General features: G+C 23.4%; 1 protein-coding gene across 4 annotated transcripts in view; it reads left to right on the top strand.

Annotated features, from left to right (window-relative positions):
* The window catches only part of LOC117167463 (telomerase-binding protein EST1A), a 356887-nt gene that overhangs the window by 233789 nt on the left and 96164 nt on the right, over positions 1-26934 (top strand). For all 4 annotated transcript variants that reach the window (XM_033352451.1, XM_033352433.1, XM_033352441.1 and 1 more), the window contains one exon: positions 11732-11844. In XM_033352451.1, the coding sequence (XP_033208342.1) occupies positions 11732-11844 (113 nt within the window). The remainder of the gene's footprint in view (positions 1-11731; positions 11845-26934) is intronic.

Below are 26934 nucleotides of genomic sequence, written 5' to 3'. Positions count from 1 at the left end.
TATTCCGTTTTTAGCTGAAAATGTATTTTAAACAATTTTAAATTTCAATTTGTTGTTTATTCTTGTGTTTAATTGAAAGCTCGACTTTTTGGTAGAAAATGAATCATCTTGACTGAAAATTTATTTTTTTGTTTGGGAATTTATCTTACTGAAAATTTACCTTTTTCGTTGGAAATTTATTTCTTTGGTTGAGGATTTAACTATTTTACTTGAAAATTTCCCATTTTGGAAAAAAAATTCATTTCTTTGTTAAAAAAAATTAACTTAAAAAAATGCATTAATTGTTTCAACTGAAAACGCAACTGTTTCAATTTAGGTTGCAAATGTTTGTTTTTTTTAATCCAAAAATTCAACTATTTTGTGGTTGAAAATTAAACTATTTTTCTGAAACTTCGTTTCTCTTTGGTTAACAATGAATTGTTTCAACTGAAAATTGAACTAGTCAAATTTAGTTTAAAATTTATATTTTTCAGTTGAAATACATTTTTTTCCAAATCGTCTTTTTTGAAGAAAAATAATCTTTTTTGTTAAAAATTCATCTTTTTGGTGACTAATTATTCTATTGGGTCAAAATTACCTAGTTAATAAAGAATTCATCTATGTGATGAAAAATTAATTTTTTTTGTCCATTTATAATTCAAAACGTATTTTATTTTTTAGTTGTTTTCCATTTTTTAAATAATCTTTACTAGTATAAAATTAATCTTCTATGTAGAAAATTGGTCTTTCTTGTTGAAAATTTGTCCTTTTCAGTTGGAAATGAATGCACTATTTAAAAAATACGTCGTTTTTGGTATAAAATAAATCTGTTAGCCCTCTATTTGACAAAAAAAAAAACCAAAAAAAGAAATATTTTGAAAATTCTTTGGACATAGAGAATCTTCAACTAGAAAATTAATATCCTTGTTCCAAGATAAATTGATGCTGATTATTGTGAGCAATAATAGAAATTTATTCAATAGATTAAAAAATGTGCAACATATGGTTCCAGTATAGTGGAAGCGAAGGTCGAGACCAGAGCGTGACCGATGAAACGGATAAGCGTCTTGATAATCCGCCTTCTTCACTGAAGAGCGCATGGAATGCAAAAAGATTAACGAGTCCCGGCAATTTTTTTACCTTTTTAGTTTTTAGGTATATCCAACCCTTTGGAAGGATGGCGAGAAGAATTTCTGTTCCTCGGTTCAGCGAAATTCATTGCTATTCATCTTAAATCATTCCGACATTTGCGAATAAAGATATCAGATATTTAGATGAACGCCTCCTCTAGTCGTCTTTAAAGCCATATTTTTTTCAAAATATTTATAAAGTTTGACAGGGGTCTAAACTTGGCCATTATTAATTTATTTTTCATCAAAAAAAGAGGATTATTCAAACGAAAAAACATGGGGTTTCATCTAAAAAAGATAAATTTTTACCTCGATAGGTTATTTGTTTCTCCGCGTAATCGAACTTTTAACAAACAAAAAAAAATGAATTTGTTATATAAATAGATAATTTTTAACCAAAAAGATTAATTTTTCAAGTTAAAAAAATTAATTTTTAAGAAAAATAGACATTTTTGTCACAATAATGAATCTTCGCCAATAACAAAAATGAATTCATAAAAAAAAGTTGAGTATCTAACCAAAAGAATGAATTGAACAAAATTTTTAAATTAAAATTGTGAATTTTCAACCACAAATATTAATTTTTCCCTGGACCGGGAATCCTGGAAAACCGGGAAATGACAGTGAATTTATTTTTTGACCAGGAATTTCACAACAGTTTTAGAATAAAAATTTTGTCCAACTTTGATATCAACCGTTTTTTAAAATAATTAATTAAATTGTGATTTTTATCAATTATTATATCATTTAGTTTAGAGTGCTTAATTCGAAATTCTTTGACTTTAAAAATTTTCCAATTTTAAGTTTTAAGCATATATTTTAATTTAAAGAATTTTAAAATGTAGTTTTAAAGGTTAAAATAAATTGAAAATTAGAAGTTGTTAAATTTGAAGATTTTTTTTATAAAAAAGAGGGTGGCCGCCGGACCGAGAAACCGGGAATTTTACGAATTTTCAGAAGAAAAATCGGCCAAAATTCGATTTTAACACTTTTTAAAATAATTGAAGTGCAGTTTTGAAGATTTAAAAAATTCAAAATTAAAAGCATTTGAAGTTGAAATTTTTTGATAAAAAAAAGGTTTATTTTATCAATTGTAAATATAAATAAATACATTATTTTGAAAATGGATCTGTACTCTAAGTATAGAAATCTGAACAATAATTGATTTGACCAAACAATTCTAGTTCCGTTCAAAATTTGAGAATTTCCAGATTGTAACTGTTTCAATCCGAAGGACTTGATAAAAATTGAAATTAATATATTATTTATTCCGATAATTTTATTTAGAAATAAAATTTTTTTTGAACTATCAATAATATATTTTTTAATTCAAAGCTTCAGGTCTTCCTTTATATGATTTGTTGTATTAAATTTCATAAATAGATTTATTCATATATTATCTCTATTAATTTTTTTAGTCTTAAAAAAATGCAAACGTGCGTCTTACTATTTTCAAATTTAAAATCAATCAATAATAATATAGTCATAAATAAAGGTTTTTATTAAATTAAAAGTATTGTTTCCAAATTATTTAATTTTTATCTCATTTAATTTGAAATTTCTTAATGTAGAAAAAAAAAATATTTAATATTTAGCAATATTTCACAGTTAATTTGAGACGAGTGAATTGAAACGAAATATTTAAAAGAAAGCAATTTCAAACTGAATTGTTTTACATAGAAAGCTTTGAATCTTTAGATTTTCGAAGAGCTTTTTAACTTTTAGCTTTACAATTTTAATTGTTCTATTTATAAAATGTGTTTAATTCATCAGTGAAATTGTTGAATTTTGTCGCATAAATAACAATTGAACATTCATTATTTATAGAAAAAATTGGAGTAATTTTAAGAGATATTTAGAAGTTTTGAAAACATTCGAAATTAATTAAAAACTTGAAATTATTTCAAGTAATTTAAAGGAAGTGTGTAACATTTTTTTTCAGAACTTTTTAATATATTTTAAAATTAATCGAAATTTTCTTACAATGTTTGAAAATCCTGCAAATTAAATGTCATCCTTAAAATCTTCCAAATTCTTCTTTGATAATTTTTGAAATCTCTTAAAATCTTCTTAAACTTTCTGTTACAATAATTTTTCAAAGTGAAAAATCATTTTCAAATTTCCTATGAATCTTCAGACATTTTTGTATTCTTTTGAAGTCTTTCACAATTCTTTAAAACATTTAAAAATTTTTGGTTTGAAATCTGCAAAAATCTAAATTTTATTTTAAATTCGGCTGTAAGTACTTCAAATTATTTCAAGTTCTAAATTTAATTCGAATCTTTTTAAAATCTTTTAAAATTACTGTATTTATACAAATAATCAGTGTTTTATTCTTATTTGTGAATTTAATTTTTTTCTAAGTCGCAGGATTTTCTAAAAGTTATAGAAAAAATTCAATTCATTTTGAAATATATTTAAAAGTTCCGAAAAAAAATTCAAAAATGATTTTGAATTTGCAAAAATTTTATACTACTTCTAGATTTCTCAAATTTTTGACATAAAATTTTTAAGCTTTTAAAGGATACCTAGACTATTTAAAATAAAAATAATTTAACTTATGACTTAAGAACGGTTAAAATTATTTAAAATAATATAATTTTGAAAATTTTTCAAAATTTAAAGTTTCATTTAACATTGTTTAATTGAAAAGTGTTAGTACCTTCCATTTGGCATGTGTAAAATTTTGATCATTTGAATACACCATTTTTGAATTGAAAAAATTTAAAAATTCAATTTTAAAAGTTTGGAATTGAAATGTTCCACTTTGAATGCTTTAATTTGTTTATTACTTTATATGGTTTATATGGAAAAATGTTTAGAATATAGTTTGATTTATTAAATTTCATTGGCCGTAAAAAATGTTTGCGAACCGGGAAAAAACCGGGAAATGACTGGGATTCCAAATAGATGATTTTTTAATAAAAAGATGATTTTTTCATTAACACAGATGAATTTTTCTTCAAAACGGTTAATTTTTTACTAAAAAAGGCGATTTAAAAAATGCAGTTCAACTGAAAAAGATCAATATTCAACTAAAATGGAATAATTACATTTCAACCAAATACATACATTTTCAATTAAAATGATAAATTTTTGACAAAAAATTAATTGCTGATAAAATAGTTTATTCACTAACCAAAAAGATGAATTTGCAACTATAAGAGACGAATTTTTAAGTAAAATTCGGAATTTTCAACACATGAATTAATTTTTCATTAGCCAGATAAATCTTCAACTAAATAGGTAATTTTTTAATCAAAAGGACGAATTTTAAACGAATAAGATGCATTTTTTAATAAAATAAATTAGTTTTCACGCAAAAAGAAATTAAAAAATTTTCTTTTTGCGTGAAAACTAATTTATTTTATTAATTTTTTAATCAAAAAGATGAATTTTAAACGAATTAGATGCATTTTCTAATGAAGTACATTAGTTTTCACGCAAAAAGAAAAATTTTTAACAAAAAAAGACGATTTTTTAAATAAAAAATCTCAATTTTAAACTTAAAATAGAATAGTACAATTTTAAATTAAAATCATTTCCAACTAAAGGACAGCAAAATTTAAACAAAATGGTTCAATTTTCAACCAAAATAATAAATTTCCAGTTAAAATAAGGAATCTTCATGAAAAAAATTAATTTTGAACCAAAAAGATTGAATTTTTTTACCAAAAAAGACGATTTTTCAATTAAAAAATTGTTTTTCAACTGGCAAATATTAATTTTAAATTGAAGATATAATCGATCAATTTTCATTGAAAAAAAATAATTTTCAACCAAAAAAATAAATTTTCTATTAAAATGATGAATCTTGCACGAAACATTTTTCAACGAAAAATATCAATTTTCTAGAAAATTTTTAACAAATATAGATTTTTCAATCCAGAAAGAAAATTAATTTTATGCAAATTGTTGAATTTTCAAACCAAAAGAAGATTTTTCTGTAAAACATTTTCTTTCAACCCAAAAGTATGAATCTTAATAAAATAGTTGAATTTTCAAGAAAAGACATAAATTTTACACGAAAAAAGGATTAATTTTCAATAACAAATTAAGATAATTTTTTCGTAAAACAATTAATTTTAAATAAAAAAAAAGGAATTTTCAGCAAAACTGTGAAAATTTCAAACAAAAAGATATAATAGTGGATATTTCACAAGCAAAAAAAAAAATTTCAATAAAATAGGGGAATTTTTGCCACTGCAAAACATCAGTATGAAACCAACAATGGAAAAGTGAATTTTTTAGGTAAAAAAATTAATTTTCAATAAATAAAAGATTTTTTACAACAAAATAGTGAAATTTTCTCCAAAAAGATCAATTTTTGGTTGAATAGAACTATATTTTATTTAAAATTAAAATCTTTTTTGTTTGAAATATCAACTATTAGATTTTTTGTTGACAATTTATCTTTTTAGTTAAAAATTAATTTCTTCGTAGAACATTAAAAAATTTGGTTAAAAATTAATTTTGTTTGTTTAAGATTAATTATTTTAGTTGAAAATTTCTCTCTTTGGTTAAAAATTGAACTATTTTGTTGAAAATTCGTTCTTTTTTAATTAAAAATTATTTTTTTAGCTTATAATTGAATATTTAATTCCTTGGAAGGATGTCGAAAAGAATTTCTGTTTTTCGGTTCAGTGAAATTGTTTGCTATTCATCTTAAATCATTCCGACTTTCGCGAATAAATATATCAAATATTTAGATCAACGCCTCCTTTAGTCATCCTTCAGGCAATATTTTTTCAAAACGTTAATAGATTTTGACAGGAGTCAACTGCAAAAATAAATTTTTCACCAACTAGATAATTTTTTTTCGAAATTGACAAATTTTTGAACAAAATATGAATTTTTCGACAAATGGATTAATTTTCAACCAAAAAATACGATTTTGCAACAAAAAAACATGGATTTTCAACTGAAAAAGATACATTTTCAACTAAAAATAGAATAGTTCAATTTTCATTTAAAACAATTTGCGAAAAAACGAAGTTTCAACAAAATAGTTAAATTTTCGACCAGAAAACAAAAGAAAAATTACAATTGTAATTATGGTTCTTAAAAAAAGACAAGAACTTGTAAAAAAAAAACAGTTGAATTTTCGATAAAAAAAAGATAATTATTAATAAAATTCTGGAACGTGCAACAAAATATTTAAATTATTAACAAAATATTTTTATTTCCAATCAAATACGTACAATTTCTATCTATAAAATGCATTTTGAACCCAGAAGTTGAATTTTAAAAAAATACATAAATTCTGAATAAAAAATGTAACATTGAACATTAAAAAAAAGAAAATTTTTAATAAATAATTAAATTTGTAATAGAATAGTTTATTTTTTAACCAAAAAGATGAATATTTAACAAAATATATGGAAGATTAATTGTCTACTAGAAAATACGATTTTTTAACAAAAAACATGGATTTTTAACCAAAAAATTAAGTTTTTAACTAAATATGTAATGGTTAGAGTTTTAGTTTAAAATATTAATTTTCAACTAAATTTGTTCTGGTGAAATTCCTGGTGCAATTTTTTCTATTTTTGTTGAAAATTCATGTATTTTGTTAAAATTTGGGTTTTTAGGACAGAAATTTAAGATTCTTGCTTTAAAATTAATCTTTTCAGTATAAATTAATCTTCTTGGTTTTAAATCCATCTTTCTAGTCAACAATTTTACTATACTTGGTGAAAATTTTATTAAAAACCCTTATTTTTGTTAAATATTCATAATTTCGGTTGAAAAGGTTTCTCTGTGATTAAAAATTCAATTATTTGGTTAAAATTAATATATTTATTTTTAAGATTCTACCTGTTGGGTAGAAAATTTAATTTTTCACTTACAAATTAATCTTTTTTGTTGAAAACAAATTTTTTATGTTAAAAATTAATTTTTGTTTGTCCAATGACCTATTTCATTTTTGATTGTGTTAATCCTTTTAAATGAAAATTTAACTATTTGGTTAAAAATGTAAATATTTTGATGAGAATTCTTTTCTTTTGTAAAACATTAATTTTTTTAATTTTTTTAAATTTTAATGTGTAACTATTCCATTTTTTTTATAGTTTTCAGTTGAAAATTATACTATTTGCAAAATAGCATATTTTTTACAACATTTTTTTTACAAAATTCAATCCTTTTGTGATATTCTTTTTCTTTTTAATTCGTCTTCGTGTTAAAAAAATGCATCTTTTTGGATAAAAATTCATTCGTTTAGTTGCAAATGTAATTATTTGATTGTCAATTTATTTCTTAACAAAAAATTTAATTACATATTTCATTTTCGACTGAAAATTGATTTTTTCTTTTGAATTAAAAATTCACCTTTTTTTTAACTCGTTTTTTTGGTCGTTGACATACTTTGTTAGAAAATTTAACTGTTTTGTTGAGAATAAAATTTGTTATTTAGAAATTCACCTCATTGGCTAAAAATATAACTTTACTGAATGCGTAACTGTTTAACTTAAAAATTCAACTCTTTAAATGAAAATTAAACTAATTTGTCGAAAATTGAACTATTTGTTTAAAAATTCATGTATTTTGTTGAAATATCGCCTTCTTGGGTAGAAAATGATTTTTCTTGGTTAAAAATATATGTTTTGATTTGAAAATATCAATTATTAAATGTTTGCTCAAAATTTATCTCTTTCGGTAAAAACAATTCTACTTCGTTGAAAATTATTTTATTTTAAAGAACAATTAACTGAAAGTTGAACTACTTTTTTTAAAATTAATTTATTTAGGGGTGCATAATTTTAGTTGAAAATTAATCTATTTAGTTTAAAGTTATAAAATATTAATTGCTAGGTTGTTAATTAAACTGTTTTGCTGAAAATTCGTAACTTGTCTTCTCTGGTAGAAAAATAATATTTTTGGTTGAAAATTCGTCTTTTTGGGTTGAAAATTGACCAATATTGTTTAAAATTCGCTTTTCTTTTGTTCGATAATTAATTTTTACAATTGACAGTTTATATTTTTGTTGGAAAATTCAATCATTACATGAGAAAGTAATCTACTTTATAGGAAATTAAAAATTTTCGTTAGAAAATCATTTTTTGTTGTGGAAAATATCACAGCAATATTTTTCGGTACGAAATTATTCTTCTTGATTGAAAATATGTTTTTTCGGTTGAAAATTAAATAATTCTGTTAGAAATTAAACAACTTTTGTAAAAAGTACTTTTTTAAACTTAACTTTTTGGTAACAGTTTCTGATTTTAAATTGAAATCTGTTTTTATTGAAATACTAAATATCACATGATTGCAAAAAATTCATCTCTTTTGGTTTAAAAAAATTCGGTATTCTAGAAAATTAATTTTTTTGTTTGAAAATTCATGCTTTTGGTTAAATATTAAATTATTTGATTAAAAGTAAAAAATTTAACATTTTTGGTTAAATATTCTTTTATTTCGTTAAAAATTGGTCTTTTTCGGAAGTAAATTAATTTTCTCGGGTGGCAATTTATGTTTTTGGATAAAAAGTCATCCTTTTCAGAACTCCTTTTAAATCTTCTGTCGACTATTTGGAAGCAGAAAAACTCGTCTGGACCTCACAATAAGAGTTTTTTTTTGTCACAGTCGACTTTTCGCAAATATTGGGGGTAAATCGGTCACAGAACCGTTTGCCGACCAAATTTTTTCCCAGTAAACTGCACTTGTTTTTGCACTTTAATCGCTGCAAAAGAAGATCCATTAAACGATGAATCAGAATCCCGAAAGTTGGGTCAGTTGAACTGGTAAAACGCCTGCATAGTATTCGGTTTTGCGCGTTTTTATTTCTTTCAAGAAGTCTCTAGGTCAGGAGAAAAACGTGTCAAGTCGATTTAAGACCAGAAAATAAATTCATTTGTGTTATACTTTTTAGTCCCGTAATTGTCCTTTAAACATAATATTATAATTATCAGGGTGACGCTTATAATTTTTTTAATTGAACGTTCAGTGATCCGAAAACTTTAACTTTTTCCTCAATATTATGAATTCGAAGCGTTTCAAAAATAAAAATAAAATATTAAAAATTTAACAATTTGAGGCACAAACTTTCAGTATTGTTCTTCTTCAAATCGAATTATTTCAACATTTTAATAATCGAAATTTAAGAATTTTACAGTCAAAATTCGAGAAGATGAAAAATAGCACTAAAAATTTATTTCTAAATAAAAAATCTTCAAAACAAAAATTTTTATAATTTTTGGTTAAAAATCCTACTATTTGGTTGAAAATTCAGGTATTTTGCAAAAACTTAGTTTTCTTAACTGAAAAGGTTACTATTATATTTTTGGCTAAAAAATGTTTCTTTTTGAGTTTAAAATTCAACCATTTTTTTTAAATTGATCTTGTTTTGGTAGAAAATTAATGGATTTGGTTGAAATTTCATTTTTTTGTTTAAAAATTTAACTCTTGTTAAAAACGCAATTAATTGGTTACAAGTTAATTTTTTTTGGTTGAAGATTCATAATTTTAATTGAAAATTAATTTCCTTGGTTGAAAGTGTTATAATCTTAATTGTTTTGAATGAAAATGAAAATATTTCCTTTTAGTTACAAATTTTTGTCTTTTTTATTTGAAAGTCCATGTTTTTTGTTGAAAAATCGTTTTTTAGTGTAAAATTAATATCCCAGATTAAAAATTCATTTTCTTGATTAAAAATCCATCTATTTGATTAAAATTTCACTTTTGTGCTTGAAGATTCATAATTTTAGTTTAAAATTCGTATTTTTATTCGAAAATGCATTTTTTTTAGTGTGCGTTTAACCATATGGTTATAATTTCATTTTGTTGTTTGAAGATTTTAATTGAAAATTTATTTATCAGAAAATGTAACTACTTTTTTCAAAATTAGTTTTTTAAATGAAAATTAATTTTTTAAAGGGTTTAAAAAAAGAAAAAATTAATAATTTGGAAATCAAACTTTTAATAAGTTTCATCTCCGAGACGATTTATTTATAAAATTTAAACCCCTAAAACTTAAGAATTCTACTTCTTCTAACTCTCAATTGGAAATTGTACAATTTTAAACCCAAAGGTTCAACATTAATATTAATATTAAATTATTTAATATATATATAAAAAAATTAATTAATATTAAAACACTTGAAATCGAATAATCTCTCCACTATATCAAGAAATTTAAGATCTTTTTAATTACTTCAACTATTTAACTATTTTTGGTTAAAAGTTACAATAATACTTTTTAATTGAAAAATCTATCATATTTTTAGTTTAGAATTAATACCTCTTATTTAAAAATTACACCATTTGATTAGTCGTGACTAAAAGTTATACTACTTTATTAAAAATTTATTTTATTGGTTAAAGATTTAATTGTTTTGTGAAAAATTAATTTTCTCAACTGAAAATTTAATTACATATTCCATTTTTACCTGAAAATTGAACTTTTTTAGTAAAAATTCAATTATTTTTTTATCATTTGTTTTTGTTGTTTTTGAAAATTTGCTTTTTTACTAAAAACCTAACTATTCCATTTCAGCTTCAAAATTTATCTTTTTAAGTTAAATATTCGTGGATTTCATTGAAAATCCGTAATTCTTTGTACAAAATTAATCTTTTTGGTTAAAAATTCATTCGATTGGTTGCAGATTTAATTAGTTTGTTGTCAATTTATTTTCTTAACTGAAAATTTAATTACATATTCCATTTTCAGCTGAAAATCGATTTTTTTCTTTTAAATTTAAAATTCAGCATTTTTTTTTGAAACTCGTTTCTTTGGTTGTTGAAATTTTTGTTAACTAAAAACCGAACGATTCCGTTCTTGATCAAAAATTTTCTTTTTTAGTTAACGATTCATTATATTTTTTTAAACATTCGATTTTTTTGACAGAAAAGTGAGCTTTTTGGTTAAAATTTCATTTTATTGGTTTAAGATTCAATTAAGTAGTTGAAAATTAATGATCTTAACTGAAAATTCAATTATTCCATTGTTGGCTATAAATTAATCTTTTTTAGTTTCAAATTCAATTATTTAGTTGAAAATGTATGTCTTTTTTTTAATTGGTCTTTTTTGGTTAAAAATTCATTTCTTTGGTTTAAAATTGAATATCTTGTTAAAAATTCATTTTTTAACTTTAAACCTATTTCTTTTTTTAGCTATTAAATTTATATGTTTTAGATGAAGATTCCTATATTTTATAATAATAATAATCATTTCTTTATTAATAATAAATAATTTTTTAGTTGAAAGTATAACTATTTTGTAGAAAATTCATTTTTAAACATGAAAATCAATTATTTAAAGATGTAACTATTCAATTTTTTAAATGGAAAATTCATGTATTTTGCTAAAAAACTTGTTCTTTTTGGTATTAAATTAACTTTATTGGTTGGAAAGTTAACCTTTTTGGTTGAAAATTTAACTATTCTGTTGAAAATTCATTTTTTGGTTCAATATTTATAATTTTAGTTGAAAATGAATATCTTTGGTATCTTTTTTAGTTGAATATTCATGTTGTATGTTGAAAACTCTTTTTTTTTCTCTAAAAAATTGAACAATTTGAAGCAACTTTTTGTTTTTTTGTTTTATAAATATGATTCTGACTTTAGGATAGGGAATTTCTGTAAATAATTATAATTAAAATTACATTTTTTTATTAATATTTTAGGCCTCCTGGAGATGCTTGGAGCAGATTGGCAACTTTGGTGAATCTCCTAGAAAAATTGCCTTGTCCCAAAGATATGCTGATTTCGTTGAAGGATTCACAAGATCGCATGGATGGTAAGTTCCTGCCATAATTAATTTTTTTTTTTAGTTTTTCAGGGTGGCCGCATATATATCCGAAACCCATAAAATATATTTTTCCTGACAATTTGAGAAATTAACATTAAAAAAAAAGAATTCTCTTAGGAAAAATTAAAAAATAAATTATTTTAAAGTCAGCGAATTTTTTTCGAGGACGTGCTTAAATTTTTTTTAAATTTGCAATATAAAATTAAATACAATTTTTTCTTTATTTGTAAAAGTAGTCTTATATTACTGGATTTAATCATTTTTTTGCGATTAGTCTTTTTGGGTTCAAAATTTAACTTCTTTGGCGGAAATTTATCTGTCTGGTTGATAATGAAATTTTTTTTGATAATTGATAATTTCAGGTCGAAAAGTGAACTGTTTTGTAGAAAATTGGTATTTTTATTTTGAAAATTGACAATTTGGTTTAAAATGAATATGGTTTGTTTGAGGAATCAACTATTTTGTTAAAAACCCAACTTTTTTGCTGAATTCGACTGGTTTTTTTTTTTTTTTTTTTAATTGAAAATTACATTATTTTTGGTTTAAAAATAGATATTTCCATTTGTTTTATATATTTTTAAATTAGTCCTTTTTGTTTGGGTAGATAATAAATCTTCTTGGTTAAAAATTATTTTTTTGCTTGAAAATTCGTATTTTTTGGTTGTATTCAACTTTTTTTTATTTCAAATTAAAATATTTTTTTAAGTGAAATATGAGTTATTATTTTTTTTTAACTTGAGAAATCATCTTTTTTGGAAGAAAATTTAACTACCTGGTGGTAAGTTAGACTCTTTTGTTAAAAATTAATTTTTTAGAATAAGATTCATTCATTTTAATTGAAAATTCATTTATTAGGTTGAAATTTTTAATGTTTTGAAATATCCTTATTTTTTGTTTCTTAAAAATTAAATTTTTAATAGAAATTTGAGTATACCTTATGAAACTTTAACTATTCTTTAAAAAAATCGTTAATTTTTTTAGATGAAATTATTTTTTTAAACTAAAATTGCAACTTCATTTATTGGTTGAAAATTGATATTTTTCAGTTAAAATTGAATGTTTTTTGTTTAAAGTTTCCCGTTAAAGATTCGTCATATTATACTAAAATTCATCAATTTGGTTGAAAATTTATTTATTTTGTTGAACATTAAACTGTGATTGAAAATTGGATCATTTTATTAAAAATTGTTTTTTTTTTAGACATCGACTATCACATTTTTTGTTGAGAATTCATATTTTTCTTGAAAATTTAACTAACGTCTAAAAAATTATTCTTTTCGTCTTCAAAAAATTAAGTATTTTGTTGAGAATTGTTTTTTTTTTCTCTGGTTGAAAATTAATTTTTTATAGTTGACAAATCGTGTAAGTTGTTTAAAATTGATATTTTTAAATTGAAAATTTAAATGCTTATGTAAAAATCCATCACTTTGGTACAAAAATTTAACTATATTGTTGAAAATTAATTTTTTATAATAAATTTTTATCTGGATTTCTTTTTCTTTTTTGTTTAAAAAATCTTTATTTGCGGAAAATTCGTTTTTTATAAAAATCAGTTTTTTTCTGAAAATTTATTTTTTCCATTTTTGGTTGAAAATTCGTCTTTTTAATTTATCAATTTATGTGTTTGGTTGTAACTTAATCATCTTTGGTTAAGGATTCAACTATTTTGTTGGAAATTTAATATTTTAGATAAAAATGTGTTTTTTGTTTGTTGAAAATTAATCATCTTATTTGAAAAATCATTTTTCCTGTGAAAAATTGTTCTATTTCTTTCAAAAATCGTATTTTTGGTAGAAAATTAATATTTTTGGTTAAAAATGCAAATACTTAATTAAAAACTCCCTTTTTTTATTAAAAATTTTGATTGAAAATTCATATTTTTTATTTAAAAATTCATCTTTTTGTTCAATGGTTTTTTTACTACACAAATATTCTTCTTGATTAAACATTTATTTCTGTGGTTAAAAATGTATAATTTTAATTGAATATTCGATTTTTTAGTCTAAAATTAATATTTTTGTTTAAAATTTTATTTTTTTGGTTGAAGATTCATTTCTGTGTTTCAAAGTTGAACTATTTCGTTGAAAATGAGCTTTTTGTTTTTAAAGAATGTTTTAACAGAAAATAAAACGGTTCCTTTTTTACTTGAGAATATGTTTTGTAAATTTAAAATTCCATTATTTGGTTGAAAATTATTATATTATTAGTGAAATTAAATTAAATGAAATTGGTCTCCTTAGTAAAAAATTAATTTCCTTTGTTGACATTTTTTTATGGTTGGAAATTCCTTTCTTGCGTTAAAAATTTACCAATTTTAGTTGAAAATTCGCTTTTTGGTAAAAAAAATTCAACCATTTAATTACAAATTCTTTTTGTTCATCTTTGCAGGTTATAATTTCTACTTTGAACGTCAAAAATTCATCTATTTGGTGAAAAATTCGCCTTTTCGGGAGAAAATTGATGTATGGTTAAAAATGCACTCATTTGATTACAAATTCCTTTTGTGGGTTAAAGATTTTGATTAAATCTTCATTTCTGTCTTTAAAAATGAAACTGCTTTGATGAAAAATAGTATTTTTTGTCGAAATTATATATTTTTTTGGTTGGAAATTAATTGTTTCAACTGAAAATTGAACTGCTTCATTTTTAGTTGAAAATTCATCTTTTTTATTTAAAAACCCATGTTTTTTGTTAAACTATTTTTTCCTATACAATTAATCTTTTAGATTAAACATTAATTTCTGTGGTTAAAGATTTATAATTTTAGTCGGAAATTTCACTTTTTAGTATAAAATTAATCTTTTTGGTTAAAAATTTATTTTGTTATTTGAAGATTAATTTCTGTGGTCGAAAATTTAACAATTTTATTCAAAATTCGTTTTTTGTTGTTGTTAAAGATTGTTTCGACAGAAAATAAAACTGTTCCATTTTTAGTTGACCATATATTTTGTAAATCCAAAATTTAATTATTTGGTTGAAAATTATGATTTTTTTTTTTGAGTAAAATTTAATTTCTTTGTTTGGAAATGTAAATATTTCGTTAAAAATTTGTTTTTGTTGTTGTTAAAGATTTTTTGAGCAGAAAATGAAACTTTTCTATTTTTGGTTGAAAATTTATTTTTTAACTTTAAAATTCAATTTTTTGCTTAAAAATTAATTTATCTTGTTCAAAATTCGTCTTTTTAGTAGAATTTTCTTTGTTGAAAATTTATTTCTATGTTTGGAAATTCACATCTTGGCTGGAAAATTTAAAAAGTATATTTGAAAATTCGTCTTTTTGGTAGAAAATTAATTTTTTGTTGTTGAAAATTTAACCATTCAATTAGAAATTAATTTTGTCGTTAGAGATTTTAATTGAAAATTAATTTTTGTGGTTGAAAATTAAACTATTTTGTTGAAAATTTGTCTTTTTAGTCGAAAATTAATTTTCTCTTTGGAAATTTTTTTTATGATTCAAAATTAATTTCTTGAGTTAAAAATTAAACTATTTTACTTGAAAATTCCCCTTTCTGGTAGAACTTTAATCTTTTTGTTTGAAAATTCAACCATTTGGTTACAAAATTATTTTCTTTTATTGTGATTTTAATTAAAAATTTATTTCTATGTTTGGAAATGTAAATATTTCTTTAAAAATTCGTTTTTGTTGTTGTTGTTAAAGATTTTTTCAGCAGAAAATGAAAATGTTCTATTTTTGTTTGAAAATTTATTTTTTAACTTTAAAATTCAATTATTTGCTTGAAAATTAATGTATATTGTTGAAAATTCGTCTTTTTAGTAGAAAATTAATTAATTTTCTTTTTGGAAATTTTTTTTATGATTCAAAATTCATTTCTCGAGTTAAAAATTAAACTATTTTACTTGAAAATTCCCCTTTTTGGTAGAAATTTAATCTTTTTGTTGAAAAATTCAACCATTTGGTTACCAAATTCTTTTCTTTGTAATTGAAAATTTATTTCTTTGTTTGGAAATTTAAATATTTCGTTAAAAAATTCGTGTTTGTTCTTGTTAAAGATTTTTTGATCAGAAAATAAAACTGTTCTATTTTTGGTTGAAAATTTATTTTTAACTTTAAAATTCGATTTTTGCTTGAAAATTAATGTATTTTGTTAAAAATTCGTCTTTTTAGTATAATTTTCTTTGTTGAAAATTTATTTCAACGTTTGGAAATTCACATCTTGGGTGGAAAATTTAAAAAGTATACTTGAAAATTCGTCTTTTTTCTTGAAAATTAATCTTTTTTTTTGAAAATTTAACAATTTAATTAGAAATTATTTTTTTTGGTCAGAGATTTTAATTGAAAATTAATTTTTGTGGTTGAAAATTAAACTGTTTTGATGAAAATTCGTCGTTTTAGTCGAAAATTAATTTTCTTTTTCGAAATATTTCTTGTGATTCAAAATTCATTTCTTGCGTTAAAAATTAAACTATTTTACTTGAAAATTCGCGTTTTTGGTAGAAATTTAATCTTTCTCTTTCAAAAATAAACCATTTGGTTACAAAATTCTTTTCTTCAATTGAGATTTTAATGGAAAATTTATTTCTTTGTTTGGAAATGTAAATATTTCGCTAAACATTCGTTTTTGTTGTTGTTAAAGATTTTTTGAGCAGAAAATGAAACTGTTCTATTTTTGGTTGAAAATTTATTTTTAACTTTAAAATTCGATTTTTTGCTTGAAAATTAATGTAATTTGTTGAAAATTCGTCTTTTTCGTAGAAAATTCATTTTTTTCAAAATCTTAAATCTTTAGTTTCATTTTTTTTCTTTTTTTCTTCTTAAAAATTCGTTCTTTTAAATTTAATATTTATCCTTTATTTCAGAAAAATCATATTTTTTGTTTTAAACAAATAAATTTGAAATTTAATATTATACATCTAAAATTGTATTGTTTTATTTCGTTTATAAAATATTCTGTATTAAGAATGTTACAAGAATAGAATTTTGGTCTTTAGATATTGAATATCTCTGAGGATGGCCGGATATAGACCCGGAATCCGGAAAAGAATTTTTATTTCTCTTTGTGACAGGTGTGGAAATTTATATTTTACAAAAATGCATCTCTAAAGGAAAAATTAAAATAGACAAAATACGACCCTGTCAAATTATTTAAGAGCGCGGTTACCCAGCGTGGAAGCTTCCGAGTATAGAATCTAAGAACCGTTACATAATTTTGGTCCAGGTTATTTTTTCTAGTAAAGTACCAATAATCGTTAAATGTGACACAAACCGCGCATTTCTATTCATAATTTCAGTGGCAGTTTATGAATATCGAAATGAAATTTCTTTGGCTTTGTCCTGTTAGCATAAACGAACACATTGTCATTATATATCAATATCTATATAGAAATATTTATTTATTTTAAACAACAAAAAAAACTTTTATACCATAAAATTTTTTTTTTTTTGCAACAAAATACTTGAATTTTCTACCGAAAATGATAAACTTTTATTTAAACAATAACCAATAATAATAAAAAAAACAGTATTTCAGAAGCAAGTTTAAATACTTGAATTTTCAACAAAATAATTGAGTTTTCAATCTAAAAAAAAAGAATTCTCAATAAAAAATGTAATAGTTGATATTTCAATAAAAAAAGATGAGATTTCATTTTAAAAACTTTGTTAACCAAAAATATTTTTTTGTTATAAAAAAAACTTGATCTAAACTGTTTAACCTTAAAGCCAAAGAGATAAACTTTTACTTAAAAAAACATCTCAGATAAAATTTTAAAATTTATTATTTTTTTTTAAAGAAAAAAATACTTCTACCATAAAATATGATTTTTTTAAACTCCAAATTAAGAAAAAAAAAGAATTTAATTTTTCACATAAAAAGATGAAATTTTATTCAAGAAAACAATATTTCAGATAAAAGTGTAAAATTCTTAAATTTATTGATTTTTTTTTTTTGAAGAAAAAAATGTTTGGCATAAAAAATAATTTTTTAACAAAATATTTGAATTTTCAAGAAAATATTCCATTTTTCATCAAAACTATTTATTTTTTAACCTAAAAAGATGAATTCTCCGTAAAAATGTAATAGTTGATATTTCAATAAAAAAAAAAAGATGAAATTTCATTTAAAAAACTAATTTTAAGCAAAAAGACGAATTTTTAACCAAAAATATTTTTTAGTCATAAAAGAAAAAAAAGTTTACCTAAATTGTTCAGCCTTTAAGCCGAAGAGATAAACTTTCATGTAAAAAACAATATTTCAGATAAAACTTAAAAATTTTCAAATTTATTTATTTATTTATTTTAAAGAAAAAAAAGACTTTTGATCGTAAAAGATCATTTTTGAATAAAATACTTGAATTTTCAAAAAAGAATTCAATTTTCAAACTAAAATATAACCTTTTATTCAAGAAAATAATATTTCAGATAAAAGTTTAAAAATCTTAAATTATTTATTTGTTTTGAAAAAATGCCTGTCATAAAAAATAATTTTTTTAACAAAATATTTGAATTTTCAACAAAATAATTGAGTTTTTAATCTAAAAAGATAAATTCTAAATCAAAAATGTAATAGTTGATATTTCAGTAAAAAAGATGAAATTTCATTTTAAGCAAATTTTTAACCTAAAAGACGAATTTTTAACAAAAAATATTTTTTCAGTCGTAAAAGAAAAAAAAGTTCACCTACATTTTTCAACCTTCTAGCCGAAGAGATAAACTTTAATTGAAAAAAACAAACAAACAATATTACAGATAAAAGTTGAAAATTTTCAAATTTTTAAATTTATTTCAAAGAAAAAAAGACTTCTACCATCAAAAATTATTTTTTAAACCAAATACTTGAATTTTCAACCTAAAAGATAAGCCTTCATTTGAGAAAACAATATTTCAGATAAAACTTTTAAATTTTCTAATTTATTTATTTATCTTAAAGAAAACAAATTTACTATAACAAATTATTTTTTAACAAAATACTCAGATTTCGAACAAAATAATACACTTTTCAACAGAATAATTTAATTTTCAACCTAAAACGATTATTTCTCTATAAAAAATGTAATAGTTGATATTTCAATCAAAAAAGATAAAGTTTCATTAAAAAAAAATTTGTAACCAAAAATATTTCTTAGTCACAAAAGAAAGAAAAGTTCACCGAATTTTTTCAACTTTCAAGCCAAAGAGATAAACTTTTATTAAAAAAAAACAATATTTAAAAAAAACTTAAAAATTTTCAAATTAATTTATTTAAAGAAAAAAATACCATAAAAAAATGATTTTTTAACAAAATACTTAAATTTCCCACAAAATAATCCATTTTTTAACAAAGTAATTGACTTTTCAACCTAAAAAGACAAATTCTAAATAAAGAATATCATAGTCGATATTTTTTAAGTTTTACCGGATTTCCCAAAAATTGTAGGAAAAAATTTAATTCATTTTAAAATATATTTAGAAGTTCTGAAAAAATTTTGAAAATAATTTTATTTTGAACAAATTTAAAACAACTTCTAGATTTCTCCAGATTTTGAAATAAAACTTTGAATTTTGAATGTTTCTAGCTTAAAATTTCTGAAAATAATATGATTTGGAACAATTTAAAGTTCATTGACTGATTTTTAAATTTAGAACATTGAAAATGATTACGTGGATTTATATTTTTGGAACTGAATCTTTAAACATCATAGTTTATAAAAGTTAAAGATTCTAAATTTGGCACCTGTAAATATTAATTTAATTTTTTAATTTTTTACATTAAAATTGTTCAATTGAAAAGTGTTATTATTTTATACGTGTAAATTATTGAGCATTTGAATAAAAAATGTTTGAATTAAAAAACTTTTAAACTACAATTTAAAAAGTTCATAATTCAACAGTTCCAATTTGAGTGCTTTAATTTGTAATTTCTTTTTTATTATTTAAAGTAGAAAAATGTTTCGCTTTAGAGTTTTAATTTTATTGGCGGAGAAAAATGTTTGCGAACCGGAAAAAGCCGGGAAATTATTTCTTCGATTAAAACAGTCATCCTGATTTTATTTTAACCTTTTGCGGCATGGTGGGAATACCGTATTCCCACCTTTTTTTATATCATTTTTTGCGATTTCAGAGTAGTTTTTATTGGATTTTACACAGGTTTTTTTTAATTTCATGCTCGCAGGATGATAGAAAATTTACATTTTTGTGCGAAGGGTCTAAATGTTTTAAATAATTTGTTAATACTTACAAACGAAGATGAAAAAAGCCTTTTTTGTTGAAAAAATTCATTATTGAAAAAACTTTCCATTGTATCCTTATGAAAATAGGTACTTAAGGGTTTTTGGGATCGCTGAATACGAATCTGGACTTAGATTTTGAAAATTCAAAATGGCGGATCCAATATGGCTGCCGAAATTGGGAATATTTCTGGATTTTATCTGAAAATTGGTATACAGGGGTTTTTGGGGCCAGTGATCACGAATATGAACTCAGATTTTGGAAATTAAAAATTATGGATCCAAGATGGCGCGATTCTGAAATCAGACTCAAAATCCAAAATGACGGATACAATATGGCGGTCAAAATAATAAAGTTTTCCGGATTTAAAGAAAAATTATTGTACCAGGATTTTTGGAGTCACTGATCACGAATCTGAATTTAGATTTTGAAAATTCTGAAAATTGGTACTAATGCATGTTTTAGTTGAGTAGGTGTATATTTTTTCAAACCCTAATATTCTAAATATTTGTTATTTTTAATACAGATTTAAGATCAGCGACCCCCGGTCTGTGCCAACTTTCAAAAAACCAATTAAAAAAATATAATCCAAAGTTTGGCCGCTATATTGGATCCGACATTTTGAATTTTTTAAATCTGAGTTCGGATTTGTGATTAGCGACTTCAAAAAATCCCTGTATACCAATTCTAAAAAAAATCCAAAATCATTCCAAATTTAAGTCGCCATATTGGATCCACCATTTTGAATTTTCTAAATCTGAGTTCAGATACGTGATCAGTGATCCTAAAAACCCCCGTATACCAATTTTCATAAAAAATAAAAAAAATTGCCAAATGTTAGCCGCCATGTTGGACCCGCCATTTTGAATTTTCAATATCTGAGTTCAGATTCGTAATCAGCGACCCCAAAAACCCCTATATACCAATTTTCATAAAAACTCGTTTCCCTGAAAAATATATGCCGGAAAGGGTTAATTGCAATATTAAATTGAATAAAAATGTTTCCTCATCTGTAAAAGTAGCTTCACACTGCTGTATTAATCTTTTCTTTAAATTCTTGTTTTTTGTTGCAATCAATTTTTTATCTGAAAATTTAACTATTCTGTTTTTGGTTCAAAACTGATCGGTTTTAGATGAAGAATCAAATATCTGTTTGAAAATTGAGGTATTTCATTGAAAATTCGTTCTTTTTGGTTGAATTCCATTGTTTTATTCTTGTTAAAAATTAATTTTTGGTTCTCAAAGATTTGTCAAATGGAAAGTTGTTTAGCTTTAGTGTTCCATTTTTTTTTTAATTTCATTGACCTTTCAAATTTTTGCGAAACGGGAATTTATTTTTTCATATAAAACGGCCACCCTCTATTAGGTAAAGATATATTAGGTAAAAAATAAAAGGTCCTTATTCCTCACAAAGTAGGTCTTTCTGAATAGTAAGACGTGTCCTCGCGCTAGACCTTGAACAATGAAATTTCTTTGAGTTTGAGAAAATGAAATGGAACGAAATCCGTCAGTCAGTCAGTCAGTTCAATGAGGACTCCTAGACTGCCCAATTTGTCCATTGTGCTTGGAAGGTAAGAATCGAGTAATGGTGAATCCGGCAACAAATTGGCATTACGGTACACGTTGCTGCAAGTACCGTTAGTGTCTCAGCTCCTTTCCGAAACGTATGTACCGATTACCGTCCCAGAAGGTGATGTCCGCGGGAAATTACGTGACCATTCATCATTTTAAATTTAGGTTTAGACAGGCGAGTGTTAATTATTAATTCATGTATAAAATAATGTACATAATTATCTAAGAATATCTTTCCCATCACTTGTTTCTATCATGCTTCACGAATTCCCAAGAATTGTTCATTTTTTAAACAATTTTCATAAACATATTCCGAGTTTGGCTATTTTTCAAGAAATAGGCTCAATTTCTTGGAGAAATAACTAAGAATAACTTTCTGCAGACTCTTTTCTATATGGTGTTTTGAAAATTCCCAAAAATTATTAATTATTGAAACAATTTTTATAAACAGACAGCGGACGAGCGTAGTCTAAAGTTGCGCAGGGAGCGTAGCCTCGGCTCCCTTGTTGCGGAGAACCGTTGCACGGGGGGAGTGGTGGGAGAGTCGCGCGAAAATTTGAATGTCTGTGGCTGTGATGAGCAGACACCACTGAGTAGAAGGGAAAGAAAATAGAGCGATAAATGATACGTTGTCATCAATGCAAATACAGGGTGGCTGCTGGACCTGGAAGTCGGGAAATGACAGTGAATTTATTTTTCAACCGGGAATTTTACAAATTAAAAAAAAATAAATCTGTCCAGCTTTGATTTCAACCGTGTTTTAAATAATTAGCTAAATTGTTTTTTTTTTCAGTTATGATGTCATTCAGTTTAGAATGCGTAATTAAAAAATATTTCACTTTCAAAATGTTCTATTTTAATTGTTCAGCGTACATTTTTATTTAAAGAATTTTAAAATGACGTTTTAAAGACTACAAAAATTAAAAATTAGAACTTTTTGAAATACATGATTTAGGATAAAAAAAAATTTTTAGTCGATCAAATTTGAAAATGAATGAATTAATAATTTTTAAATTGAACTGTACTTTAAGTATTAAAAAGTAAATAATAATTGATTTTACAAGATAAAATTAAATTGTTTAAATTTGAAAGTTTTATTAGTTAGACAAATGTAAACACCCAATCGAAACTTTATAAAATATTTTTAATTTTGAAATAACTTTAAAATAATATATTTGTAATTAAAGGCTTCAATTAAATTTCAAATATTGTTTCAGTTTAAAATAATCCATTTTTAAACCATTCAATTTTAAATTTTTTTATTTGGAAAAATAAAAATGATCTAATATTTCAAAATATCTGACTGTTCATTTAAAATCCGTAATTAGAAATGAAATACACAAAACTAAACAAAAAATTAAACTTTGGACGTTACAATTTTAATTATACTAGTTAAAAAAATTTAATTTGTTAATCAAATTGTTTAATTGTTATGCATAAATAACTATTTAACACCTACTGTGCTTAGAAAAAATTCAATCAAGTTGAAGAAATATTTAGAAGTTTTCAAAAATCGCAAATTAATTAAATATCTGAAATGATATCAAATAATTTAGAAAATTTTTAAGAATTGTGAAGGGCTTCGAAAGCAAAAATTATATTTCCTTAAAATTCGTAGGAAAATTTAAAATGATTTAGAAAGATTTACGAAACTATGAAAAATGAATGAGGAATTTAAGCATTTTCTTTAAATTTGGCATAATTTCTTGAAAAACTTGAGGAAAAATGCGAATCATTTTAAAAGATATTTAGAAGTTCTAAATTAAAGAATCAATCAATGAATTTAAAAATGTTCAAAATTATACTATTTTAGGGAATTTTAAGCTAGAAACATTAAAAATTGAAAATTACATTTTTTTATAAACTAAACACTTCTTAAATTAAAAGTGCTTTTTTTTTATTTAAAATAATTTTAAAATCCTTAAACACTAAAAAATTTTATTTCAAAATCTTGAAAAATCTGAACGTTGTCTTACATTTTTTAAATTTAAAATTATTTTTTAAACTTTTTAAGAACTTCTAAATTTCTTTAAAAATAATTCGCATTTTTCCTAAATCTTTTTAAAAAATTATGCCAAATTAAAAAAAAATTGCTTCAAATTTTCCACATCCATTTTTTATAGTTTCGTAAATCTTTCTAAAGCTTTTCAAACATTCTCTTAAATGAATTATTCAAAATAAAAAATCATTTTCAATTTTCCTAGGAATCTTAAGGAAATGTGTTTTATTCTTTTAAAGCCCTTCACAATTCTTAAAAATTTTCGAAATTATTTGAAATCTTTTCAGATATTGAATTCAAGCCTTTAATTATGAATATATTATTTTAAAGTTATTTAAAAATTAAAGATAGTTGATAAAGTTTAAATCGGATGTGTACATTTGTATCATTAATAAGACTTTTAAATTTAAACAGTTTAATTTTTAAAGTTTATATCTGGAAATTCTAAAATGCTGAACTGATTCCGAATCATCTTGTAAAATCAAATATTATTTACTTTTTAATAATTAAAGTACAGTTCAATTTAAAAATTATTAATTCATTCATATTCAAATTTGATCGACTAAAAATGTTTTTTTTTTGTCCTAAACATTCTAAACAGAATGATATCATAATTGAAAAATATAAGAATTTAGTAAATTATTTAAAACACGGTTAAAATCATAGCTGGACAGATTTATTTTCTAGAAATTTTTTAAATTCCCGGTCAAAAAATAAATACACTTTCATTTCCCAATTTTCAGGCCTAGCGGCATTGCTGACATTATATCATTTGTCGCTCTATTTTCTTTTCATTCTACTCAGTGGTGTCTTCTCATCACAGCCACAGGCATTCAAATGTTCGCGCGGCTCTCACGCCATTTCCCCCCGTGCGACGGTTCTCCGCAACGATGGAACCGATGCTGCGCCCCGTGCGCAACTTTAGATTATGTACGTCCGCTCTCTTTTTATAAACATATTCCGAGTTTGGCTATTTTTCAGCGAATAGGCTAAATTTCTTTTGCATAATTAACTACGAATACCTTTCCGATTACTTTTTTCTATAATGCTTTGCAAATGACTTTGAATTTAGATCACCACGTCAAAACAAAATGATTTTGCATATTTGATTACAAATTGTTTTTGTTAAAAATTCGTTTTTTTATTTTTTTGAAAAAAATATTTGTTTTCACTGAGAAATAACTTTTTTTTTGTTGGTTGATAATAATTGATCTGTTTGAGGTGGAAATTCATATATTTCTTGAAAATTAATCTTCTTGGTCTGTGGTTGAATATTCGTTTTTTTTTTACAAAAATTAGTTGCTACATTCAATCTCCACTAAAAAGATGAATTTTTAACTACAATAGATACATTTTCAACCAAACAATGGTTTAAAATTTATGTATTGTAGTTGAAGATTCATCTTTTTAGTTGAAAATGAATTTCTTTATTTGAAAATATTACAATTTTGTTCAAACTTCGTTTTTATCTGATTGAAAATTAATCGTGTCAACTGAAAATTGAACTTTTGTATTTTTAGTTGAAAGTTGATCTTTTCTATTTGAAAATCCATGTTTTTTGTTTAAAAGTCGTCTTTTTTAGTATAAAATTAATCTTCTTGTTAAAAAATGTATCTATTGCTTTTATATTTTTATTATTTTGTTCGAAATTGAGCTATTTTGTTGAAAATAGTTATTTCTTTTCTTTTTGGTTGAAAGATCCACTATGTTAAATTTGTTGTTCACAATTAATTTTTTTTTGTTAAAAATTCAACACTCTTTTGTAAACAATTGGACTTTTTCCGTAGAAAATTAACCTTCTTCTTTACAAATTAATTATTTATTTATATATTAAAATTCGGTTTTTGATAAAAATATTATCATCCTATTCTATCTGGGTTTGAAGATACTGAATTTATAATCTAAGTATAATAAAACGATTTAATTATTTCATTTTTCTGTTCAGAAAAATCTGAATTATTTAGTCAACAATTTTTCCTGACAAATTACATAAAAATGTTTATACTTTTCAAACGGATTCAAGCCAAAACGATTCAATTTGAAGAATTTAAAGCGTATCTAACATATTTTATTATAAAAAAAATTAAATTTCAAATTCCAATTAAACATTAAAAAATAGAGACTTAAATAATACAAATGTCAAATTACACAGTCACACACAAAAAAGTGTGCGGATCTGGTAACAAGAAATACGTATTAGTATGTATTTTGGGGCGCTGAATTCAAATTCGGTATCAAAAATCACCCATCACGTCATGGTTGAGCCATAACCTCAAAAAATGACGAAAAATCATGCACTGAGGCAAATAAATTTCAAAATAATGCCCGTGATGCAAATTTTCACTTCAAAAACATGTCGACAACTGTGAAGGATCAACACTTGCCTGATATCAACTTATTTAACATAACTTTACCCAACAGAACCTGACCTCACCTAACCTGCATTAACAGAAATTTATTGAACTACACGTAAAGCTCTGGAATCATACACAATTAAACTAATTGTGTTGTCCCGTTGTGTTTGCGGTACCGTTTGAATTAGCTTGGGCTTAACCTGCAAAGAGGTCAAACCTATCGTAACCTAAAAAAACCTAACTTAACTTCACGTAACACAATTAAACTCATTGTGTTGTCCCGTTGTGTTTGCTGTCCCGTTGTGTTTGCGGTACCGTTTCATTCAACTTCGGCTTAACCTACATAGAGGTTTAACCTATCCTAACCTAACAAAACCTGATCTAACCTAGCCGAATGAAATTCAACCACACGTGTAGCTATGTAAACTTACGTTTCTCAGTCTTAAATGTGTGCTATATTTAATAGGTTAACTCGATCTTAACCTACAAATGAATCTAACTTAACAGAACCTAATGTGCGTCTAAATTTTTAACCACCTGTAGTACTATGAAATGAATTTTATTGTTTTACAACGGGAACACTTAAGTTAATTTGTGTTGCGTTAAGCCAAATTTCGTTAGGTTCTGTTAAGTTAGATTCATTTGTAGGTTAAGATTGAGTTTACCTATTAAATATAGCACACATTTAAGACTGAGAACCGTACGCTTACATAGCTACACGTGTGGTTGAATTTCATTCGGCTAGGTTAGGTTAGGTCAGGTTTTGTTAGGTTAGGGTAGGTTAAGACGAAGCTGAATGAAACGGTACCGCAAGCACAACGAGACAACATAATGAGTTTAATTGTGTTACGTGAAGTTAGGTTAGGTTAGGTAAGGTTTTTCTATGTTAGGTTAGATTTATTTCTAGGTTAGGCTCGAGTTGACCCATTCGATGTAGCACACATTTGCTAATGAGAAAATATGCTTCCAGAGCTTTACGTGTAGTTCAA

This window comes from Belonocnema kinseyi, chromosome 1, assembly GCF_010883055.1.
Source record: "Belonocnema kinseyi isolate 2016_QV_RU_SX_M_011 chromosome 1, B_treatae_v1, whole genome shotgun sequence".
In the NCBI taxonomy this organism is placed as follows: Eukaryota; Metazoa; Arthropoda; class Insecta; order Hymenoptera; family Cynipidae; genus Belonocnema; species Belonocnema kinseyi.
The sequence above is the reverse complement of the archived record's forward strand: the minus strand, read 5'-3'. Positions and strand labels throughout refer to the sequence as shown.